This window comes from Trichomycterus rosablanca, chromosome 8 (assembly GCF_030014385.1).
Source record: "Trichomycterus rosablanca isolate fTriRos1 chromosome 8, fTriRos1.hap1, whole genome shotgun sequence".
Classification (NCBI taxonomy): Eukaryota; Metazoa; Chordata; class Actinopteri; order Siluriformes; family Trichomycteridae; genus Trichomycterus; species Trichomycterus rosablanca.
In genome coordinates, this window is record NC_085995.1 from 10539510 (window position 1) to 10564596 (window position 25087).

General features: G+C 40.1%; 2 protein-coding genes across 3 annotated transcripts in view; both read right to left on the bottom strand.

The window, feature by feature from the left end:
- ocrl (OCRL inositol polyphosphate-5-phosphatase) overlaps nucleotides 1–10929 on the bottom strand; it is a 48017-nt gene extending 37088 nt beyond the window's left edge. For both annotated transcript variants that reach the window (XM_063000511.1, XM_063000510.1), the window contains exons 1-2: nucleotides 10432–10929; nucleotides 1489–1568 (exon numbers count right to left, since the gene is read on the bottom strand). In XM_063000511.1, the coding sequence (XP_062856581.1) occupies nucleotides 1489–1568; nucleotides 10432–10470 (119 nt within the window). In that variant the 5' untranslated portion in view covers nucleotides 10471–10929. The remainder of the gene's footprint in view (nucleotides 1–1488; nucleotides 1569–10431) is intronic.
- A 4651-nt stretch (nucleotides 10930–15580) lies between these two features.
- si:ch73-335m24.2 (protein eva-1 homolog C) lies at nucleotides 15581–24859 on the bottom strand. Its single transcript, XM_062999848.1, has 8 exons — nucleotides 24748–24859; nucleotides 23376–23578; nucleotides 23133–23256; nucleotides 22891–23040; nucleotides 19426–19569; nucleotides 19250–19324; nucleotides 17402–17482; nucleotides 15581–16159 (listed from the first exon to the last, which is right to left on the bottom strand). The coding sequence occupies exons 1-8, from the start codon at nucleotides 24842–24844 to the stop codon at nucleotides 15765–15767; spliced, it is 1269 nt and encodes a 422-aa protein (XP_062855918.1). The 5' UTR covers nucleotides 24845–24859; the 3' UTR covers nucleotides 15581–15764.
- Nucleotides 24860–25087: the final 228 nt, after the last annotated feature.

Consider the following 25087-nt stretch of genomic DNA (forward strand, 5'->3'; position numbering starts at 1 on the left):
AGTCAACTAATTTTGAGAAAGTGCAGCCATACTAATCATAAGAGTAAAAATATAAATGCAGTTTATAATGCAGTCAAGTATGCAGTTTATTATGCAGTAAAAGATTATAAATGCAAAGAAAGGCCACCATCCATCGCAGGACATAGCCAATCATGTCTGTGTAGGTGCCGACCAATTGCTCAATGGTGGCCTAGCATATGTGTGTGTATATACACTGATCAGCCATAACATTAAAACCACCTCCTTTTTTCTACACTAACTGGCCATTTTATCAGCTCCACTTACCATATAAAAGCACTTTGTAGTTCTACAATTACTGACTGTAGTCCATCTGTTTCTCTGCATACCTTTTAACCTGCTTTTACTCTGTTCTTTAATGGTCAGGACCCCCCACAGTACCACTACAGAGCAGGTATTATTTAGATGGTGGATCATTCTCAGCACTGCAGTGACACTGACACGGTGGTGGTGTGATAGTGTGTGTTGTGCTGGTATGAGTGGATAAGACACCGCAGCGCTGCTGGAGTTTTTAAACACCTCACTGTAACTGCTGGACTGAGACTAGTCCACCAACCAAAAATATCCAGCCAACAGCGCCCCGTGGGCAGCGTCCTCTGACCACTGATGAAGGTCTAGAAGATGACCAACTCAAACAGCAGCACTAGATGAGCGATCGTCTCTGACTTTACATCTACAAGGTGGACCAACTAGGTAGGAGTGTCTAATACAGTGGACAGTGAGTGGACACGGTATTTAAAAACTCCAGCAGCACTGCTGTGTCTTATCCACTCATACCACCACCGTGTCAGTGTCACTGCAGTGCTGAGAATGATCCACCACCTAAATAATACCTGCTCTGTGGTGGTCCTGTGGGGGGTCCTGACCATTGAAGAACAGAGTAAAAGCAGGTTAAAAGGTATGCAGAGAAACAGATGGACTACAGTCAGTATTTGTAGAACTACAAAGTGCTTCTATATGGTAAGTGGAGCTGATAAAATGGACAGTGAGTGTAGAAACAAGGAGGCTGATCAGTGTATATGACTGTATCAAGTCCTCTTGGGCTTTTTAAACACCCCAATGTCAATGCAAGAACTACACTATCGCATACATTTAAATAAATAACAATAAGCCAACAGCATTCCATGAGAAACTGTCCACTGATAAACGATTTTCTTAGTGTAAGTACTTAATTAAAACTCCCACGCATGTTGTCTAAATAGTCAAATGTATCGCAAGAAGCAGTGGAAAAAACTGGTCTAATTAGAAGCTGCTGGAACATGGGTGACGCAGTTCACGGTCAAGCCAGTTTTACATTACCATGGTTACTTAAAAACACAAAAATGGGTGCATTTTAATGTATAGTACGTTCTGCAGAAAGCTGATTGTATCATTAAATGCTTCCCCTACAACAAGCCACAACAGGAAGTCACAAAAAAAATAGAACAAAGTCATCTCAAATAAATTACCACATCAACAGCAAATACTCACGAAAACTGCCCGGAGCTCTCCAGTAAAGAGAGAAGTCTAGGTTCCAGCTGCCCGGCCCTCAGTTCATGTCCTTTTACTGTCTGAACATTTAAGCAGTTAAGGATTTTAATTCTATGTAGCATAAGATACAGACTCTTAAAACACACACACACACACACACAATTATTGGCTTGATTTAAAAGTGGTTTTCCAGGAGCAGTAGGCTAAAACTGTTTATTCCTCAAAGAGCTGCCCACAAAATCTAACAGCGATGAACCACCATGATTTTAATCAACACTTGTGTTTATGTTTTGCTACAAAGTGGCAGCTTGTGTTTGGTCTCAAGATGAATTGAGGTTAACACTGTGAACAACCCAGGTAGCAAAGAGTGCACTGTTTGAGGAGCATGAACACATCCTATGTGATAGGTCTATTGGTCTGACAGGGTAATTTGAAATATTTTAATGCATATAAAACATTTAAGGACCACTAGTTGTCAATATTAAGCTTGTTTGTTTGTTTATTAGGATTTTAACGTCATGTTTGACACTGTGGTTACATTCATGACAGGAACGGTAGTTACTCATCACACAAGGCTCATCATTTCACAAGGTTATATCGAACACAGTCATGGACAATTTAGTGTCTCCGATTCACCTCACTTGCATGTCTTCGGACTGTGGGAGGAAACCGGAGCACCCGCAGGAAACCCACGCGGACGCGAGGAGAACATGCAAACACCACACAGACCGCCCCACCTGGGAATCGAAACCCATGACCTCCTTGCTGTGAGGCAACCACCGTGCCGTCCACAGTTTAGGGAAGACCCTTTCATGTTCCAGCATGATTGTGCCCTTGTGCCCAAGTGAGCCCTGACTTCAGCCCCACTAAACAGCTTTGGAATGAACAAGAGCATCAATGAAAGCTTTCTCAACAAACATCAGTGGACATCAGCTATACAAATGCTATTTTGACGGAATGGGCACAAATTCCTACAGACATACTTGTCCACTTTTACAGTCTTGTGAAAAGTCTGGGCGGCACGGTGGTTAAGTGGGTAGCACTGTCGCCCCACAGCAAGAAGGTCCTGGGTTCGATCCCCAGGTGGGGCGGTCCGTGTCCTTTCTGTGTGGAGTTTGCATGTTCTCCCCGTGTCTGTGTGGGTTTCCTCCGGTTTCCTCCTACGGTCCAAAAACATGCAAGTGAGGTGAATAGGAGATACAAAATTGTCCACGTTTGTGTTTGATATAACCTTGTGAACATGAGGAATCTTGTGTGATGAGTAACTACCGTTCCTGTCATGAATGTAACCACAGTGTCAAACATGACGTTAAAATCCTAATAAACAAACAAACATGTGAAAAGCCATTTGTTTTAAAATGGGATGTCCAGCAATCTAATGGTCAGGTGGCTGAATACTCTTTGCCGTATCATGTATTTAAATACCGTGAGTAAACCTTTTTGGATAAAGAAAAGCAATCAAACTTTCAATCAGTTCTTATCTTGGAAGAAGTGAATTGAAAGCACTTTCACTGGCTTCCCGTAGCTGTCCGCATTAAATGTAAAACAATGATGCTTCCTTGCAAAGCCAAAAATAGACCAGTCCCAAGCTACCTCGGAGAACTCATAAAAACCCGTTCTGTACAACTAGGGCTGCAACTATCGATTATTTTTGTAATCGAGTATTCTATCGATTATTCCAGCGATTAATCGAGTAATCGGATAAGAAATACTTTTGCTTTAACAAGGAGCAAAAACAAATACATATTAGATTAAATAAGACATGTTTCTTAAACCAAACTGTACATTTGTATTCCTTGCATACAGGACAGTTTAACATTTTTTAAATGCAAAAATAAATAAATGAAAAATAAATCAATTTACTTTTAAAATGTAAACAGGCAACCTGAAACATCAGGTCATCAAGTCATAAATAATAATAAACAAAAATACATGAACATAAGCCTGTAATTTGTGCAACTTTCAAAACTCAAAGTTTCAGCTACAGCTCACGCAGAACATAAAGCTTTAATATTTTGTTGGGAGGTTTTGTGGTGTTTGTAGGGGGATAAAAATCTGTCAGGATTGTGTCTCTAGATGAGGTAGATCTGGTGTGTGTGTGTGTGTGTGTGTGTGTGTATGTATGTGTGTGTTTGCCTAAATCTTCATAAAAGCCTGTGGTGGTTGAAAGGAAGTAAAGTCAGTAAACATGAGTAAAGTAAACACGACGCTCTGATGGTGTGGATGTTATACTGAGTTTTAGTTTTATCAGCTTAAAATGATCTCAAACTTTCTGTGGTTTTCTCTGTCCAGTCTCCTCCTGTTCGCTATTTTCTCTCTATATTTTGCAGTCCGCGCTATCAAATCTCGGCTGCGTCCTAAACTGATACGTTCAGTTCGCAGGAGCGGCGAACGTGTCCAAATACGTAGTGTTCATTGAACTGTCCGCGAAAAGAACCCTGATTAAGTCCTGTTAAGTTCTGTTTATGTTTAAGATATTTGGGACGCAGCCCTCAGATTCTTCACGTCACCTGCACACAGCGTTAAACACGCTGCGCAAAAGTGAAAGTCGTCGGTGTAAAACACCGTGAGCTGTATATTATAAAAAATTTGAATCGATGATTTTTAGTAATCGATTTACTGGAGTTACTCGAGGAATCGTTTCAGCCCTACACGCAACCTTTGAGCCACTAGTCTTGCTCATCTTGACCCTTCACCCAGAACTCGAGGAAGACACGCATCAAGACTCTTTTCTGTACTAGCACTAGGGTTGGGCGACATTGCCGATTTTCATACCGTCATACCGTCTTCATAAAATACAGCGGTATACGGTATTACCACGGGGGGGGGGTGCGGACGTCAATCTGTTAGTAATGGGTCGTTCGCGAGCGATCCGATTCTATTGAACGGCTCTTTCAAATGAACCGAGTCGCATCTCTGGGAACCGTTACATATATGTTTTATATGTTCTTTTCATTTTTGCGCCGTTCTTATCGGCTGTAATACACCCATTCTGCTTCGCATCAGTACGGGGAATCAATCAGTCATAATAAAAGCTGTTTATTGTTGGAATTCAAATCCGAAATCTGAGTATCGCGAAGAGTGAGCGCGACACACACACACACACAGAGATAATATTATATTGTATAAACTTGTACAAGTGTGTTTTTTTGCAAGTTCGGGCTTGTCAGTAAATGTAACCATATTCGGTACACTGATCTTCTATTGACGTGCCAGCGCGTTGTGCCACCCCATCCCGTGGTTTTAAATGGCAAGATACTAACTGTTAGCTTAGCAAGCAAAACCCGATGGAATTGCTGTCTGAGTAGCGCGTTCGAATAACCTGCCTTATAATAAGTCATTGACTTATTAGAATCCTCTCTACTGAGGCAGCTGCCTATGTAGGCGGTAAGACAGCAAGGCAGCTCACTAGGTGTTTGAACACACCCTATGTAGAGCGCTCCCTAGCTTTTGTGTTATCGCCTCAAAAAGTGAGCACCCCCACAACCAATCAGTGAGCTCCAACCACCTACAACTCCCGCCCCTCCCTTATTGTGGATGCGCGCAGGTCTTAAAGTCTCCGTTTTCAAGGTGGACCTTAAGCAGAAATTTGGCACTTCACATTTTTTAAATACCGTCACCATTTTTAAATACCGTGGTATACCGTAATACCGTCATACCACCCAACCCTAACTAGCACCCAAGTGCTGGAAATAACTTCCCCTGTCCGATCATACACCTAACACACTTTCAGCAGATTTGTATTCTTGGACTGATGTCTACTTAAACTAGAGAAGGGAAATGTTTACTGTGGAAGAACTTCTGTAAGTCACTCTGGATAAGAGCGTCTGCTAAATGCTGAATTGACACAATCCAAACAAATTTGGGTATTCAACCGATCGATCTTCAACTTTTTTTGACTTCCAAAACACAACTTGTAAGTCTATTTCAAATTGAAGTATAATCAGGAGATGACCCTTTTCCCATGTAGCCTAGGAAGCATGACATTTACATTCCATTACATCCTTTGCAGGTTAGAGAGCAGACGGAACATGTTGAATAAGCAAAATTCCTACAGACATACATCAAAGTCTTGTGAGAAGCCTTCTCAGGCCATTCTAATTTGATACCATGTGTTTTTGGATTGGGACATCAATAATCAGGTATTTAAATACTTTTGGCCATATTTAAGTGACGTTAATGATCCTTGTTAGATACGGAAAAAGCCACTTTTGCTCTTGCTTATATAACTAGAGTGAATTAATGCTACTGTTAAACCTTGCTTGCAATTCCAAAATGCATCTACAGGTTATGAAAGGCCCCTTCATGTTCCAGCACGATTGTGCCCTTGTGCACAGCACGGTCTATAAACACATGAAGAAAAGCTTGATTTAAAGAGAGTCCAGTAGCCTGCACAGCGCCAGCAGAAAAAGGCCAGAATCAGGTATTTAACTAAATCAGGTCATAATTAAGTGATGTTAATGATCCATGGTAGATACGGAAAAGTGAATTAGTGCTGGTGAACTGAAAGTGCTCATAGCAAGCAAGGTTTTAAGCTGTCAGTTTATCTTTGACTCAATTCAAACAAATGTGTGTATCCAACAGAATGATTGTCAACTTATTTTGACTTCCAAAACACAACTTGTATGTCTATTTCAAATTAAATTATAATCAGGAGATTGTGTTTCAATCAATTATGTAAACGTGACATATACATTCCATTACAACTAGGGATGCATCAATACCATTTTTTCCCAACCGAGTACGAGTACAAGTACATGTATTTTTGTACTTGCCGATACCGATAACGATACCAATACCTATTTAGAATACCGTTTTTGAACACCATGTGATGAAATCAAGGAGGAAAAATAAATGAATCTGAGTGGATTTGGCAACACAAATAGCATGGATTGTTCTGTAGTGAGTTGGAGGTTAATAAATATTTTTGCAATGTTGGTATTTTGTTGTTATGTTTTGTAGAGAACGATCAGGTCAGAAATACTGTAAAACGTGTGTGTGTGTGCCGGTGTATTCTGATATAAACTATATTATCCCCCTCTCCCACCTGTTTACACTCCTCTCCTGCGTTTCCCCTCACACCGTATCCTGCGTTCTCATTGGCTGTTCGACATGTCACTCATTCCCAGTCGCACATCTCAGATCAGATATCTGACGTGCTACAAAACTCGATCCATTCACCAAGCGGTCGGCGAGCCGGTCGGATCGAGTTGTTGGATAGTTCACACTTAAAGATCGAGAGCCGAGTTTTGATCGCCGAGTGAACGCCGAGTTGCTCCCGAGCCGGCAAATCTAGCGCCGACCAGTCGCCGAGCGAAAATCAGGGCAAGAATCGTGTAGTGTGAACCAGGCATAACACAGCAACGTGCACTAGGCACACGGTATCGGATGTTTAGTATCGGAGCCTCGTTTGCGAGTACGAGTACGAGTTAATGAGCGCGGTATCGGGCAAATACCCGATACCAGTATCGGTACTCATGCATCTCTAAATACAACATTACGTTTCATTGACTGAGATGCATGACTGAGAGCAGACAGAACATGTTGAACGGGCAAAATTCCTACACACATACTTCAAAGTCTTGTGACAAGCCTTCTCAGAAGTGTGGCTGTTACAGCTAATAAGATCCCAATTTAAAAACAATTGGTATCAAACCAGAATGACGTATATGTGATCAGGTCATGATGATGTATTTAAGTACTTTGTCCATATTTATGTGATGTTAATGATTCTTGTTAGATACGGAAAAGCAACTTTTACTCGGGTCTTATATTACAAGAAGTGAATTAGTGCTATGGATGAACTGAAAGTGCTCGTTTAAGGCTCAGGGCTTAAGGCTGTCAGTTTGTATTTGACTCAATTCAAACAAATGTGTGTATTCAACCGATCGATCTTCAACTTTTGTTGACTTCCAAAACACAACTTGTGTGGTGGAGAGCAGTGGCTGTTATAGCTAATAAGATCCCAATTTAAAAACAATTGGTATCAAACTAGAATGACCTACAAGGTCATGATCAAGTATTTAAGTAAATTTGGTCATAATTAAGTGATGTTAATGATCCTTGGTAGATACAAAAAAGCAATGTTCACTCTATTCTTATCTTACTAGAAGTGAATTAATACTGGTGAACTGAATGCTCATTGCAAGCAAGGTTTAAAGCTGTCAGTTTGTATTTGACTCAATTCAAACAAATGTGTGTATCCAACAGAATGATGATCCATCATTATAAACGTATAAATCTACTTTAAATTGAAGTATAAACAGGAAATGGTCATTTTTCCATGTAGTCAGGAAACGTGACATTTACATTCCATTACAACATTCCATTTCATCGACTGAGATGCATGACTGAGAGCAGACAGAACATGTTGAATAGGCAAAATTCCTACACACATACTTCAAAGTCTTGTGACAAGCCTTCTCAGAAGAGTGGCTGTTGTTATACCTAAACAGATCACATATACCTCGCTCTAGTTTGATACCATTTGTTTTTAGATTGGGATGTCAAAAAAGACCATGATCAGGTATTTAAGTACTTTTGGCCATAATAAAGAGATGTTAATGATCCTTGGAAGACAAGGACAAGGAACTTTTGCTTAATTTTTATATTGCTAGTAGTGATTAAGGACTAGTGATGAACTGAAAGTGCTCGTTGCAAGTCAGTTTGTCTTTGACTCCACTTTTTGTTGACTTACAAAAAAACGACTTGTGAGTCTGTTTCAAATTGAGGTATAAAGAGGTAGAAGATGATTCCTTATCCATGTAGTCTAGGACAATGGTCCCCAACCACAGGGATGTGGGCCGGTACCGGTCCGTGAGTCATTTATTGCCGGCCCGCACTAATAAATAATTAGAGATCGCTACATCAGCAATGAAAAAACAACTTTTTTACGGGTGTTATTGCCTCCAATCACCCCTAGGTGGGAGCAGCGTCTCGTTGCAGTGAAAAAAACTCTTTTGTGAATAGTATAGTTATTCTATTTTTAATCCTCCCGCCCCTGCCAGTCCGTGAAATTATATCTTATATAAAACCGGTCTGTGGAGCAAAAAAGGTTGGGGACCGCTGGTCTAGGAAACATTACATTTACATTCCATTACACAATGGGTAATGTTGAATTGGCAAAAATTCCTACAGACTAGTCTTGTGGCAAGCCTTTTCAGAAGAGTGGTTGTTGTAGCTAAAAATAACACATACAGGTCATTCTAGTTTTATACCATTTGTTTTCGGATTGGGACGTCAAAAAATGTCATGATCAGGTATTTAAGTACTTTTTGCCATATTTAAGTGATGTTAATCATCCTTGATACTAATGGAAAAGCAACTTTTGCCTGATTCTTATATTAGTAGTGAATTAGTGCTAGTGATGACCTGAAAGTGCTCATTGAAAACAAGGTTTAATTAAGGCTGTCAGTTTGTCTTTGACTCAATCCAAACAAATGTGTGTATTCAACCGATCGATCTTCAACTTTTGTTGACCACCACAAAACAACTTGTAAGTCTATTTCAAATTAAAGTATAATCCTTTTCCCATGTAGTCTTGGAAACATGACATTCACATTCCATTACAATATTACTTCATTACAGCCGTATTCCTACAGACATACTTTAAAGTCTTGTGAATAGCCTTCTCAAAAGAGTGGCTGTTGTAGCTAATAAGATCCCAATTTAAAAACAATTGGTATCAAACTAGAATGACGTATATGTGATGTCAAACAAGGTCATGATCAGGTATTTAAGTACTTTTGGCTATAATTAAGTGATGTTAATCATCCTTGATAGTAATGGAAAAGCAAGTTTTGCCCGATTCTTATATTACAAGTAGTGAATTAGTGCTAGTGATGAACTGAAAGTGCTCGTTGCAAGCAAGGTTTAAGGCTGTCAGTCTGTCTTTGACTCAATTCAATGTTGGAGTTACAGAACACGACTTGTAAGTCTATTTAAAATTGAAGTATGGGGCAGCAGTGTGGCTCAGTGGGTAGCACTGTCGCCTCACAGCAAGAAGATCCTGGGTTCGATCCCCAGGCGGGGCGGTCCGGGTCCTTTCTGTGTGGAGTTTGCATGTTCTCCCCGTGTATGCGTGGGTTTCCTCCAGGGGGTTCCTGTTTCCTCCCACAGTCCAAAGACATGCAAGTGAGGTAGATTGGAGATACAAAATTGTCCATGACTGTGTTTGACAACAAACTTGTGAACTGATGATTCTTGTGTAATGAGTAACTACTGTTCCTGTCATGAATGTAACCAAAGTGTGGAAAACATGACATTAAAATCCTAATAAATAAATAAACTGAAGTATAATCAAGAGGTAACATGACATTTACCTTTCATTACAACATTTGCATAATGGAGAGCAGATAGAACAAGTTAAATGTGTCATTAAAATCACACCCATGATTTAAATGCCTATTCTTTGAACACATTAAAGCACAAATAGGAGAAGAAATTACTGACAGGGTGGTTTGGTTACGTTTAAATACCCATGTTTTGTTGGTTTACTTAGTCAAGGGGTGGCACGGTGGCTAAGTGGGTAGCACTGTCGCCTCACAGCAAGAAGGTCCTGGGTTCGATCCCCAGGTGGGGCGGTCCGGGTCCTTTCTGTGTGGAGTTTGTATGTTCTCCCCGTGTCTGCGTGGGTTTCCTCCCACAGTCCAAAGACATGCAAGTGAGGTAAATTGGAGATACTAAACTGTCCAAGACTGTGTTCGATATAACCTTGTGAACTGATGAACCTTGTGTAATGATTAACTACCGTTCCTGTCATGAATGTAACCAAAGGTGTAAAATCCAAATAAACAAACAAACTTAGTCAAGAGTCAAACATTCCATTAGTTTCATACTAAATCTGGCCCTAATAACAACTCGTTTCTATTCATTTCAGATCAAACTGCAATAACAACCAAGTTTACACAAACACACACTTAACATCCAGCTTTGAAAGGATACAGCCAGGCATTTGGCCTCGCATATTCCCAACGAATCCATTGTTCCGACCTCCGGTTAGCTTATCCCCATAAATGTAGCTAGTCAACTCGATGAAACGTTCTTCAACAGCGGCTGTGTCTCAAACCGCATAGTATTGAGGTACTAATTCGTGTGGGAAAATAGTGTCTCTGATATAACAGGCGTCCTAATTCCATGTACCATTTAGCGCGGTTTGGGACGGGCGCCTGTCACATACAGTCCACACCCGTGACGCTTCGGTCGTGTCGGCCTTCTGGTCAGGAGTCCCACTCCGTGTCAAAAATGTATCAAATAGCCAGTGTTGACCCGAGTACTGGTCTGAAGTCGAGCATAATACACGTTATATCCTGTGTGAAGTTCACCAGCGGCGTTATTTCGTTGTTTGGTAAATTTGAACTGAACAGCAACTTCCCCACAGACCGGCTGAGCTCGAGCACGTCCAGCTATCGGCTAAATGAGCTAGTGCCACTCAGCGCTACTGCTGCTGTAGTCCAAATATACCTCTGACAGCACCTTTTATTAGTAAAAAGCAGTCCTAAATACTATTTACTGCTAATTTATATGCGGCTACATTCACCAAACCCTTTTTCATTAACGGGCTATGCGCTGTGGCGGTCAGCACACTATTCCAGCGCTATTAGTTTCAGATTTCCACACAGAGCTACGATGTGAAAACACGGAATACAGTGAACATCCACACCGCGCACGATTTGCGCATATTTACTTGACGTAGGTTTAAAGTCTGCGCAAACTTTGTTTGTTTGTTTATTAGGATTTTAACGTCATGTTTTACACTTTTGGTTACATTCATGACAGGAAACGGTAGTTTATCTTCGCACAAGTTTCATCAGTTCACAAGGTTATATCGAACACAGTCATGGACAATTTAGTATCTCCAGTTTACCTCATTTGCATGTCTTTGGACTGTGGGAGGAAACCGGAGCACCCGGAGTAAACCCACGAAGACACAGGGAGAACATGCAAACTCCACACAGAAAGGACCCGGACCGCCCCACCTGGGGATCGAAACCAGGACCTTCTTGCTGTGAGGCGACAGTGCTACCCACTTAGCCACCGTGCAGCCCGTCTGCGCAAACAACCGCTGAAGAAGCATTTTCATATGTATAAAGCAGGGGCTTGAACTGGCAACCTTTTGATATACAACGATCAGCCATAACATTAAAACCACCTCCTTGTTTCTACACCTACTGTCCATTTTATCAGCTCCACTTACCATTTAGAAACATTTTGTGTTCTACAATTATTGGCTGTAGTCCATCTGTTTCTATTATTTAGGTGGTGGATCATTCTCAGGACTGCAGTAACACTGACATGGTGGTGGTGGTATGAGTGGATCAGACACAGCAGTGCCCACTCACTGTCCACTCTATTAGACACGCCTACCTAGTTGGTCCACCTCGTAGATGTAAAGTCAGGGACGATCGCTCATCTATTGCTGCTGTTTGAGTTGGTCATCTTCTAGACCTTTATTAGACGTCACAGGACGCTGCCCACGGGGTGCTGTTGGCTAGATATTTTTGGTTGGTGGACTATTCTCAGTCCAGCAGGGACAGTGAGGTGTTTAAAAACACCAGCAACGCTGCTGTGTCTGATCCACTCATACCAGCACAACACACACTAACACACCACCACCATGTCAGTGTCACTGCAGTGCTGAGAATGATCCACCACCCAAATAATACCTGCTCTGTGGTGGTCCTGGGAGAGTCCTGACCATTGAAGAACAGCATGAAGGGGGCTAACAAAGCATGCAGAGAAACAGATGGACTACAGTCAGTAATTGTAGAGCAACAAAGTGCTTCTAAATGGTAAGTGGAGCTGATAAAATGGACAGTGAGTGTAGAAACAAGGAGGTGTGTATATATTTATTTACTTATTTATTAAAGCAGAAACTTTACTCCAAAGCAACTTATTATTTTGATTGAGCAAGTCCCTTAACCCTCAATTGCTCAAATTGTATTCAAAGACCTTTGAACTGGCAACCTTCTATATATAGGGGGGGGGGGGCGGTTATGAGTGTGTCTCTGTGTGTGTGTGTGTGTGTGTGTGTAACATACAGTATATCTGATAAAAACACTGCTATCACACTTAACAGGGCTGAATATAATTTAGAACACCTTGGTGTCCTCTCTTAAACTTCCTGTGTCTTTATCAGATTTCTCTCAAATCTTTATCAGTTGAATGATACAACAGTTGAACAAAGAATGAGTATTTAGACTTGCACAATATTTTATTAATTCTGCCATGTTACAATTATACAACTCATACACATTATTACATTATTACCGCTAGTCTGGATGACCTAAAGTTGGGTTACAGCATGATAAAACCTGTGGGAACTCAATAACTACCATTCATTTGTTTTAGCAGTGATGTGTTGTTTATTGTTTGTTTATTAGGATTTTAACGTCATGTTTTACATTTTTGGTTACATTCTTGACAGGAACGGTAGTTTATCTTCACACATGGTTCATCAGTTCACAAGGTTATATCAAACACAGTCATGAACAATTTAGTGTCTCCAATTCACCTCACTTGCATGTTTTTGGACTGTGGGAGGAAACCGGAGCACCCGGAGTAAACCCACGCAGACACAGGGAGAACATGCAAACTCCACACAGAAAGGACCCGGACCGCCCCACCTGGGGATCGAACCCAGGACCTTCTTGCTGTGAGGCGACAGTGCTACCCACTTAGCCACCGTGCCGCCCGTGATGTGTTGTATAAACATTACCCAGAGATGTGTTCAAGGTGTGTTGGGAACATGGTTTTACAGACAAAATTTCTACAAATCACAGAAACAGAACCCAACTGATGCAATGATGATTAGATCCCATTAGGTCTCAGTAATGGACAGGCAACACTGGCACTGTTTGCAGATGTCAGCCTTCTGTGTACAATGTACAGGTACTTAAATGTATAAATGTTTGGCGCCACCTGATGGTTAGATCGTGTAATTGCATAATCTACATGAGACGGCTGGTAAAAACAATCCCTTGGTAGCACTATTGTGGAATTGTGGAAGTGGGTGTCTTCATTTTTTAAGAATGCTTAAAGATTTGAAGTCATCAAGCAGTCAGACAGAATAGAAGAAGGGAAAAGGATTTAAGGAGTTTTTTTATTTAATATTAACTTTAATTTGCTTATAAATGACACTAGAAAATGTACAAAATATAAGCTGTCAATAATGCAAGTTATATAATATATAATAATAATATATAATATAATATATAATAATACTATATTATATATTATATTATTACGGAAGCGTATTGCTGCCACACAAATAAAAAAAAAGCCGTCAGTATGTCGTTATAACGAGAAAAGATGTCGTTATAACGAGAAAGTATGTTGTTATAACGAGAAAGGATGTCGTTATAACGAGAAAGGATGTCGTTATTACGAGAAAAGATGTCGTTATAACGAGAAAAGATGTCGTTATAACGAGAAAGTATGTCGTTATAACGAGAAAGTATGTCGTTATAACGAGAAAGGATGTCGTTATAACGAGAAAGGATGTCGTTATAACGAGAAAGGATGTCGTTATTACGAGAAAAGATGTCGTTATAACGAGAAAGGATGTCGTTATAACGAGAAAGTATGTCGTTATAACGAGAAAGTATGTCGTTATTACGAGAAAAGATGTCGTTATATGTTGAATAATAAACTAAGTTTAGACATTGTTGCACTGTTCCTAAAGGAGAATCTTGATCGGCACGGCAAGCTGCAAGGTTACACAAGCTACAGCGTCCTGCATGTGTGCAAACTGTCTCTCCATCAGCAGATACTCTTCCGTCAGCTATGCAGCATTTAAGTTAATGAACTTTTCTCGTTAATACATCCTTTCTCATCATAATGACATCTTTTCTCGTTATAACGACATACTAACGGTATTTTTTTTATCTGTGTGGCAGCAATACGCTTCCGTATATTATAATAATCTGAGTGAAAAGTTAATATGACAATGTTATTTGTTACTACTGAAATGCAAGTAGGTTTCCTCCGGGAGCTCCGGTTTTCTCCCACAGTCTAAAAAACATGCAGTCAGGTTAATTGGAGACAATGAATTGTCCTATAGGTGAATGTGGTGTGTATGTGTGTCTGCCCTGCGATGGACTGGCGCCCCATCCAGGGTGTTACTGTGTGCCCTGCGCCCATTGAAAAGCTGGGATAGGCCCCTGCGACCCTAATTGGATAAGCAATTTAAGAAAGTGAGTGAGTGTGTGAAAAGCAAGTAAACACATTTGTTACACTGAGAGTTTAAAAGGTTTTTTTTCCTTACATTTTGTGTCTCATATACTGTATATACCAATCAGCACCTCCTTGTTTCTACACTCACTGTCCATTTTATCAGCTCCACTTACCATATAGAAGCACTTTGTAGTTCTACAATTACTGACTGTAGTCCATCTGTTTCTCTACATACCTTTTTAACCTGCTTTCACCCTGTTCTTCAATGATCAGGACCCCCACAGGACCACCACAGAGAGGTATTATTTGGGTGGTGGATCATTCTCAGCCCTGCAGTGACAATGACATGGTGGTGGTGTGTTAGTGTGTGTTGTGCTGGTATGAGTGGATAAGACACAGCAGTGCTGCTGGAGTTTTTAAATACCGTGTCCACTCACTGTCCACTCTATTAGACACTCCTACCTTGTTGGTCCACCTTGTAGATGTAAAGTCAGAGGCGATTGCTTATCTATTGCTGCTGTTTGAGTTGGTCATCCAGACCTTCATCAAAGGTCACAGGACGCTGCCCACGGGTCGCTGTTAGCTGAATATTTTTGGTTGGTGGATTATACAGTACCTCAGTCCAGCAGTGACAGTGAGGTGTTTAAAAACTCCATCAGTGCTGCTGTGTCTGATCCACTCATACCAGCACAACACACACTAACACACCACCACCATGTCAGTGTCACTGCAGTGCTGAGAATGATCCACCACCTAAATAATACCTGCTCTGTGGTGGTCCTGACCATTGAAGAACAGCATGAAATGGGGCTAACAAAGCATGCAGAGAAACAGATGGACTATATTCAGTAATTGTAGAACTACAAAGTGCTTCTATATGGTAAGTGGAGCTGATAAAATGGACAGTGAGTGTAAAAACAAAGAGGTGGTTTTAATGTTATGCCTGATCAGAGTATATATATCGTTGTGTGTGTGTGTATGTTTGTGACATTGCCTATCATTTTCTTTTATTATGCATTACAGGGGAAGTTTTAGAGTAATAAAACACTATACACAAGCTGTAAAACAATCTAGAACTAAACATGTCTGTCTTGTCTCTGAATTCAGCCAGATAAAAGTGTAGGTTTATGGATGGCATAGGGGCTGGAATTGCAGTGCTGCAAGATGTCTCCGTTTGGCACCTCTGCTTTGTCCCTGTCCCCTTCCTTCTTCTCATCAACAACCACTGTCATCACCATTCCTGGACTCAACATATCGGCTGCACGGTAGGAGCGTGTGAGGCGCTGGAAGGAAGAGTCTAAAGAGGAGTTGTCATCGTAGAAGTCCTCGATCATCCCGCGGCGTGATCTGCGAGCGGCCTTGATCTCATCTTCTAGCTCGGACACTAGGTCCTTTACATCCTTCACCAGGGTGGATTTTACACCGAATATACAGAGCAGGAAGACCAAACCAGCACAGATACCAGAGACGAAGTATAGAGCCACTGTCTCTGGAAGCCCTGGTTGATGAAAATTAGAAAGAGGGAGTTTAGCCCTTTCATGCATGAATTATAACAACATGAATCAAATTAAAATGGTTTAATTTCCCTTTCAGGCTAATAAAACTATTGAAGTGCTTTATTAAATTTTAAATGTAATTTATTAAGAGTTATTCATGTGTCCATTTAGGTGGACAGCATGCATCTGAGTTTCACTGAGAGTGATATTTCATTAACAGCCCAATGAATAAAACAATATTTTTTTGAAATAAATAAAGTAAAATACAAACTTTTAATGATGTACAACAAATGCTATCATGTTTTAACATGTACTGGACTGGCTATGAAAAAACTTGAACAGTCTACTGCCCTGTGAAAACATAGAAAAAAATTAATTGGTTTGTATGTAAAATCTATTTACGGTACGTTAACAAGACAGCCAGGGCACAAAGGCACAAAACATTTCAAGCTAATGTTCTTGGTATATTGCGAGCATAGAGCATCTTGGCATCTGTGTGCATTTTTTGCCTCCTTGAGCTAAGGCCAGTAGTTTCCAGGCCCAAATCTGAACTCAGTACATCTCATATTGGTACAAATGGTACAAAGAATATGTTGTGATTCTTTTCTGTATATAATCACAGAGACGCAAAATTACAAATATTAATTTAATACTATTAAAAATAGTGTGGTTTACAAAAAAAAATCTAACTTGAGGTGTATTTTCACCAAAATATGAATTTAGTATAAAATACATTTGGTAGTTGAAACATCCCCAGAATGCGTGATGTCCATTGTAGTGGACATGTGGTTAATTGTAAATTACTGCTTTAAAAAAATAAATAGTTGAACAACACAATGATTGTATTGCTTCTTAGATGTTGCTTTTCGTGCTCAAATTTTATTGACCAGCAAAGATGCCTTTTAGTTGAAAAATTTTATAGAAATTCCCGAAGCAGATGGAGTTTATCAATAACAGTAAAACCTACGCACATAGAAAATAATTACTTTTAAATAGCTGTCCACTGTAGTGACCACCATGCATGAAAGGGTTAGAAGTGTTATTACATAAATACTATACATTTAACACATATGACATATACAGTATAACAGGGATTTCAGCATAAGCCAGTGTTATCATAATTAGTATGGGGAAAAGAGCTTTGCTGACTGCTGGTGTCAGTAAGACAAAAAAGAAAATGAAAATAAAAATGATTTCTTATATGTTATACTTTTTATGCATGCTTTAAGGGCAGCCTAACCTACCCTGGATCAGGGAAAAGATTTCCAAAGAGTTGGTGAAAATGTTTTGTGGTCTGTACACACCAGGACCAGTGTACCAGCCACCTGTAAAAGGGGAAAAGTGGCCTCAGCAGTCAGCAAGATCATTAATTAACATGTACTTCACAGTCTTTATTATTTTGTCATATGTTCTATGTATATATGACATCTATATACTATATACAGTAATTTACACTGATCAGCCATAACATTAAAACTATCTCCTTGTTTCTACACTAACTGTCCATTTTATCAGGTCCACTTACAATATATGAGTGGATCAGACTCAGCAGCGCTGATGGAGTTTTTAAACACCTCACTATCACTGCTGGACTGAGAATAGTCCACCAACCAAAAATTTCCAGCCAACAGCGCCAAATGGGCAGCGTCCTGTGACCACTGGTGAAGATGACCAACTCAAACAGCAGCAATAGATGAGCGATCGTCTCTGACTTTACATATACAAGGTGGACCAACTAGATAGGAGTGTCTAATCGAGTGGACAGTGAGTGGACACGGTATTTAAAAACTCCAGCAGCGCTGCTGTGTCTTATCCACTCATACAACACACACTAACACACCACCACCATGTCAGTGTCACTGCAGTGCTGAGAATGATCCACCACCTCAATAATACCTGCTCTGTAGTGACCATTGAAGAACAGGGTGACAGCAGGTTAAAAAAAAGTATATAGAGAAACAGATGGACTACAGTCAGTATTTGTAATTAAGTGGAGATGGACATTGAGTGTAGAAACAAGGAGGTGGTTTTAATGTTATGGCTGATCAGTGTAGATGTTAACAAAATCATGTCACAGAACAAAATGTAGATGAAATGTCAATTTTATTCATTTAATAATTTTAACTTCAGTGTTTATGAACTCATTTGGACATCTATGACGTCCTGTTTTTCTGGGGAATAAATAAAGGAGGCCAGATTCCAGAGGGTAGGAGAGAGTTACCCAAATTAAATAAAACAATGACTATAAAATTTAATAAAGCTATAATAAATCACAGTGAGGAGGAAATCTAAAGAGGCAAACGATCTATTCAAGATACGGTTGGAATTTTTAATCGGCAGAAGGTTTTAAGGTCAGATTGCCTGTTTTACCACTACTTTATACTATTCAGGGTCGCTGTGGGTCTGATTCATTGGGCAAAAAGTAGGAAGAATCCCAGACAGGTTGCCAGTCCATCACAGGGCAAATACACACATACTTAGGGTAATTATTAGTAGCTTCAATAAACCTGACTGCATGTCTTTGGACTTGTGGAAGGAAATCAGACACAGAGAGATGTGTCTCAACATGCAAACTCCACACAGAAAGGATCCAGACTGCTATACCTGGGAATCGTCACGGCGACAGTGCTACCCACTGAGCCATCATGTCATAGCTTAGTGGTTATATTTTCAGCTTTTATCAGACGCTTTTATCCAAAGCGATTACAATGCTGTGACAGTATATTGTCTAAGCAATTGAGGTTTAAGAGTCTTGCTCAAGGGCCCAGGAGTGGCAACCTGGCAGTGGTGGGGCTTGAACCGGCAACCTTTCAATTACTAGTCCTTAACCTTAACCGTTAGGCTACAACTGCCCACTAGTAATAGTAATTGACTAGTGATTAGAAGGTTGCTGGTTCAAGGCCGCTGAGCTCCTGCGCAGGGTTCTTAACCCTAAATTGTTGGCACTGTATCAGTCACATTTGTATGTACCAATAAAAGACATGAATTGGGTATGTCTGTCAGCCAGCCAGTTATTTCTTTACTTAAAATACTACTTGTAGTTCAAGATGTCAACATATCAGCTGATGTGTAAGTGTTATTTTATATCTTACCATGTGTATAATCAGAGATTCTGAATGGGTCGGCGCCACGTCCTCGTCCAACATCTTCTAACAGATACCTAGGTACTGAATTCAGTTCAAAAATAACAAGTGGTCACATGATGTCTCAATGTTACATGTATGTGCTCACACTTTTCTCATTATTTTCCTGGAGTATAGTTACGTACCACACATGAATGAAACACGCAGATGTTTGCTGGTACCCGGAAAGCAGGGGTCTCCAAAGTTTTGTACATCAGCCAACAGGGAGCAGTTTGTCCTACCATGGCACTTTCGTGAAACCCTTCTCAGGGCTGTTGGAGACAAGCATTCTGAAAATATAGAGGTATATATTTTCTTAACTTTTGTATTGAGTTCAGGGGTTTCAGCCACACCAACTGTTGACAGCAGTTTAGGGAACGCCTTTCCTGTTACAGAATGAAAGTGAGGTCTAAAGAACTCAATTACCCAATTGCATACGCTTCCTCTTTACTGATGCTGACCTCCACTTCTAAATGAGGGGAGCCGTGACTAACACACACCCACTGTATCTTTTCACCTGCATGAGGCGAGTTCACATGTGGATCAGCTTTGTGATCCCATTATACCACGTCTCTGTGCAGGCAGCATCAAATAGCCAGCAGAGGTCATAATTGCATCAGTTACCCTCCGGCACCCTCTTTGCGAACGAGCCAATCGTTGTTCGTGTAGGTGCTTAGCCTGCCGATAGCAGAGCTGAGATTTTTACCGCTGTGCCACATGAGTGCCCATGTGCCCATTTTTTATTATTATTTTTTAAATATTTTCTTTATGCTTTTTCTCCCCTTTTTCTGCCTTTTTAGTGCCGATCTCTGCTCTGATTGAGAAGAACGCCCCCTCCGACATGTGGGCAGCAGCCGTGTGCATCTTATCACCTACACTTTGACGAGTGCAGTGCAGCTCAGCGTTGTGTACGGAGAGACACACCCTGAGAGCACTCTTTTCCCATCTCTGTGCAGGCGGCATCAATCAGCCAGCAGAGGTCGTAATTGCATCAGTCATGAGAGAGAGACACCTATGTCTGAACAACAGGCCAATCGTTGTTCATGTGGTCGCTCAGCCTTAGCCGGCAGGCAGAGCTGAGATTCGATACGATGTATTCGAGATCCCAGCTCTGGTTCCAGCGTGTGTTTTTACCACTAGCACTAGCTTATTTGTACTATACTATATTACGACCACTCCCCCCACCATGTGTATATAATTTAACTAAATGCAGCTGCTATACTGACATATGGCAAACTCAAGATTAAGGGAAATTAATATCCATGATGTCATATCTGAATGGATTACTGATACAAGGTCCATGCACTGAGTTTCTCAACTGATATTATACTGAGTTTTTATGAGAATTTGACCATAACAAACTAAACCAGTCTTTGTAGATTTGACCTCACACTATTGCTACTACAACTGCCACTGTTTTAGCTGATATTCTTGAAGGGCATGAATGTCTATATCTAACTGTCCATTTTTAATGCCTGGATTGATTCTCACCCCAGTTAACAATAAGAGTCTAGACGTGGCACAGCCATATTAAGTAATAACTGAAAACAAGCAATGTCCCTGCATACTGGAAAGCCACATGAGTGAATGTCCTTGAATGTCTCAAGGAGACATTCACAGATTTTAAAGACTATACTGGTCTTTTTATTTGATACACGAACCAGATGCTATTTTTCCAGTATCACCAAACACTATGATATCACAATTCCTTCATCATGACTACTGTGCTGTGAATAATTCATTCTTTTATTCACTCTATTTTGGTCAGTGTTGTGATGTCATATAATGTACTGGGAAATACTAGGTAAAAGACAATAATACACACTGGACAGGGCCATTCTGTTAAGCCCACTTACACTCAGAAGCTATTTAATATAGTCAATGACATGTTGTTGATAAGTGGGAGGAAGCCAAGTCATTAGGTAAACATTTTTTTAAATGGCAAAGTGGCACAGCAGGTGGTGCTAGTGGTGTAGTATATATGAAAGGATTTGCTCTTAAATGAATTCATAATATGTCTCCTTGAAGGTTTTGCTTTTTTGTTATATACGTTGTATATACAGTACATTATAATAAATACATCAAAGTATTTATTTTGCATACACCTGTAGGGTACGTGTATCAACTGTATGTCACCTGCAACTTTTTGTTTAACACAACATTTCCAAATTTGAGTCTTTTATCAGTTTATTGTGGGGGGTTTTTTCCCCGTAAATCTGCTAAATCCCAAAATGTACATGAGGTGAAGTCAGGTAATTTGTATCAGGCATAATGGGACAAATAAGGTTTTGCATCATGTGCTCTTTAAATATTAGCAGCCAATCACCAAACATGCTATTACATGGTTGCTACAACTTTTCAGTAGTAAAATCGTCAGATTTCTTGGCTACCAGATGCCATGATACCAGGTGTTACTATACTATTGTGTGTCACAGTGTGATCTTACAGACATTCTGTCTGGCTACATTCAATGGCAACAAACCTAGTAGCTTGAATTATGTGGTTAGTATGTTCCTAGTATTAGATTAACTTTGGCTGTATGTAACATGGTGTAGTGGGTAGAGTTACAGTTTCCCACTAGGCTTTATTAATGATAGATAGATAGGTAGGTAGGTTGATAGATAGATAGATAGATAGATAGATAGATAGATAGATAGATAGATAGATAGATAGATAGATAGATAGATAGATAGATAGATAGATAGATAGATAGATAGATAGATGAGATGAAGGTTCTTGATGTGTTTGAAGGTCCAAAGTTTCTAAAATATTTTACTTGGCAACTCACTTTCTTTATAGAAATATAGCAGAGATCTATAACAAAATAAAACCTAAGGTAGTCTTTAGAATTTTAGATGGTTTCTTTGGTAATCTAATAAAAAGTGTCCCATATTACCTGACTTCACCCAACAGCAATGTTAATGCGATCATGTAAAATGTTCTAGAATTTCTTGTTCTAGGTAACTTTCCTATTCTCTGATAAAAGGGAATAATTTAAAAGCACCAATTAAAAGTACATTGAAAAGTGATCTTTTTTTTTACCAAGGACTGGAAGAAAACCCATTTCCAAAGAGGAAACTGATTTGGATGTATATATTCAGACATTTAAAATCAATCCAACAAATAACAAGTCCGTAAATTAAAAGCTGATGGAACAGGGTAAGGCTGTACATAGTCAAGCCTCCAGGTCAAGTCAAGGGGGAGCTTAGGCTGTTATGCAAGAACATATCCCCACTTCTGCTTTATACTCTTCTCTATTCCATGTAATCCGCAACAAAACTCATCTTCAAGTTGAGCTTTAAGTTGCTGATTGAAGTTTTAGGGGCTTTATCCATTTTGTTCTTGCATGGCAGCCTGTATGGCAAGTCACTTTCATTGGCACAGGTATACTACAGGTATATTACACTTTATTTTTTAATAAATAATTGAAATATACTATTTATTTGTAACATTTCTGAAACATTCACTGGGTTTTGCTACAAAACCCATCATATATTGTCTAGACACCTTGTTTTTTTAACAAACATTGTAATGAAACGTTGTTGTTGTTAATACAATGTGTTCACTAGATGGCACAAGTGAGTGACTGTATACTGTATGAGGTCCCATACCCATGTCAGGCTTAACATTCCCTTGAGGACACTGGTGGCTATCATGCCCCAGATGTCCAAATGTGGCTGAGTAGATGGCCAGCACGGTGTCATTCTTACAAGCCAGTCTCAGCCTCTCATTCTCACACACTGTCTTCAAATGATGAAGTGCTTTTAAAAAGAAAAGACAAACCCAGTGTTATTACTTTAGCCTTTCAATCACAGTGCCATACAGGTGTGTGAGTGTGTGTGTTGGCTCTAACCGGGACGGCACTTGTATGACACGATGAGGTACTTGCTAGTTTCAGGGCAGGGATCTTGTCCAAACATGGGACTGGCTACATGAATGTGACACACCCTCTGATCCTGGCACTCGGACACCACTTTCTACTCGCATACAAAAGTACAATTAGGCCTAAAATAACAGCGAGCGGGTTCAGAAAAATACACATTGTTGAATGATTAAAGACGTAACATTTGTACAACAATAACGGTGTTTAAAAAACCTGTATGGCGATGTTGGACGTGCAGTCAGTGCTTTCCTCTGTGACGTTTGCATCTGCGGTTGGGCACAAGTGTTGACTCGGTATTCGGCGGCCGTAGAACGTAGACAGAACAGCCACTGTGGTTTTGGAGGGACACTTGATGGTCAGTGTCTCCCCCTCACAGGCATGACCGGTGTGGTTCTTCAGTACTGTGTAAAGAAAATCTATAGGGAAAGAGAAATCTGTTGTCAGCCAGGGCAACCAGTGCTGCTGAGATAACGGCTTTTGTCAATGTTTAGCAAACAACTTGGGCATTAAAACGGCATTTAACACTGGCACAGCGAAGATATACCACAACTAAAGTGTGCTTAATCCAAAAATCCATTGTGGTGCCAAATACCAAATACCACTGGTCAAACCAGGCTTGCTTTATCTTATCTAATCTCTGTAGGAGTGGTTTTGTGATTAATTTACTATTATACTCTGTTATACACCGCACACCTCTTACATTAATTCAGATTCCAGTTAGACATGGAACACTTGGTTCATGGTATTATTAATTAATGCTAATGTTCAGCTATGGTGTTTTCAACTGCACCGGTTAGTCATTTATAAGGGAGGGTTTGGCAGGACGGAGCAGGGCAGGGTCGGTTTGCCAATAGTGTTGCTGGCTCTGGTGAGGCTGGGCCTTTGGTCCCAGACACACACTCACAGCCGCAAACACAATGAGCTTTTCTTAGCTAATAAAAGCTTTTGTGTGTTGTTAGGGTATGACTGAATGACGTAGACAAATGGAGATTCACTGGCACAAAAATCAGTATTGTTTTAAATAGCAGAACTATCATGTACATATGTTATTACTATGTCTCACATGTGTGCATTTAAGTTTTGTGTATTTAAGTTGGGGATCCAAAATATTAAAAGCAATTTCTTTGTTTATTGTCAATTAAATAAAGATTTAAAAGAATGAACAAATTACAGATTCTTGTTTTTATTGCATTTTCCCAAATGTCCAAACTTCCCCAGAAATAGGGTTTGTTTTACAAATGCCAGCCAGCAAGCTAACCTTACATTTACATGTTTATTCACAGCTTCAGGTATTTAGTAGCTAGTTTTTGTTCTTACATAACATTTTAGATAATGTAGCAAATCCTTATTATTGCAGGCTGTGTACAAACTGCAGATAATAATGTCCCCGTCCTAAGTGGTTTGTTATGAAAACAATGCCACTGACAGCTATCTTCCTAAAGCTGACACTGCACAGCTCTTACACCGGACACGGAAAAGATAAATCACTTAACAAACTCTCTCTTTTGGGAAGTCCCTCCAAAACAACCGGGCTATGTTCACTTGTCCATCAGAGATTTTGAGAAAGAGAACCTTGAGAACTTACCCGAGAAATCTGGAGCGAATGATGCGTGGTTAAAGTTCAGAGCTAGAAGAAAGAAGAGAAAACACCAGGACCAGCTACAGTTGCACAGGGGTGGCATAGTGCAGGATGCACATAACGGTCCGGTTACAGGAGGTCGCTTGCTTGTTCGCTGGCCTCTGGCTTCTGACCAGGAGAGAAGTGTCAATAATGCTATTGTACCGAGAGAAGAACAGGCTCTCCATTTAGTGTTGGGGAAAAACAGCTGACCACTTGTGGATGGCACATTTTATTAACAAGATGCTATAACAGGTTATAACAGGTTGACAGACAGATTTGTAGCATTTAGCAGACACTCATCCAC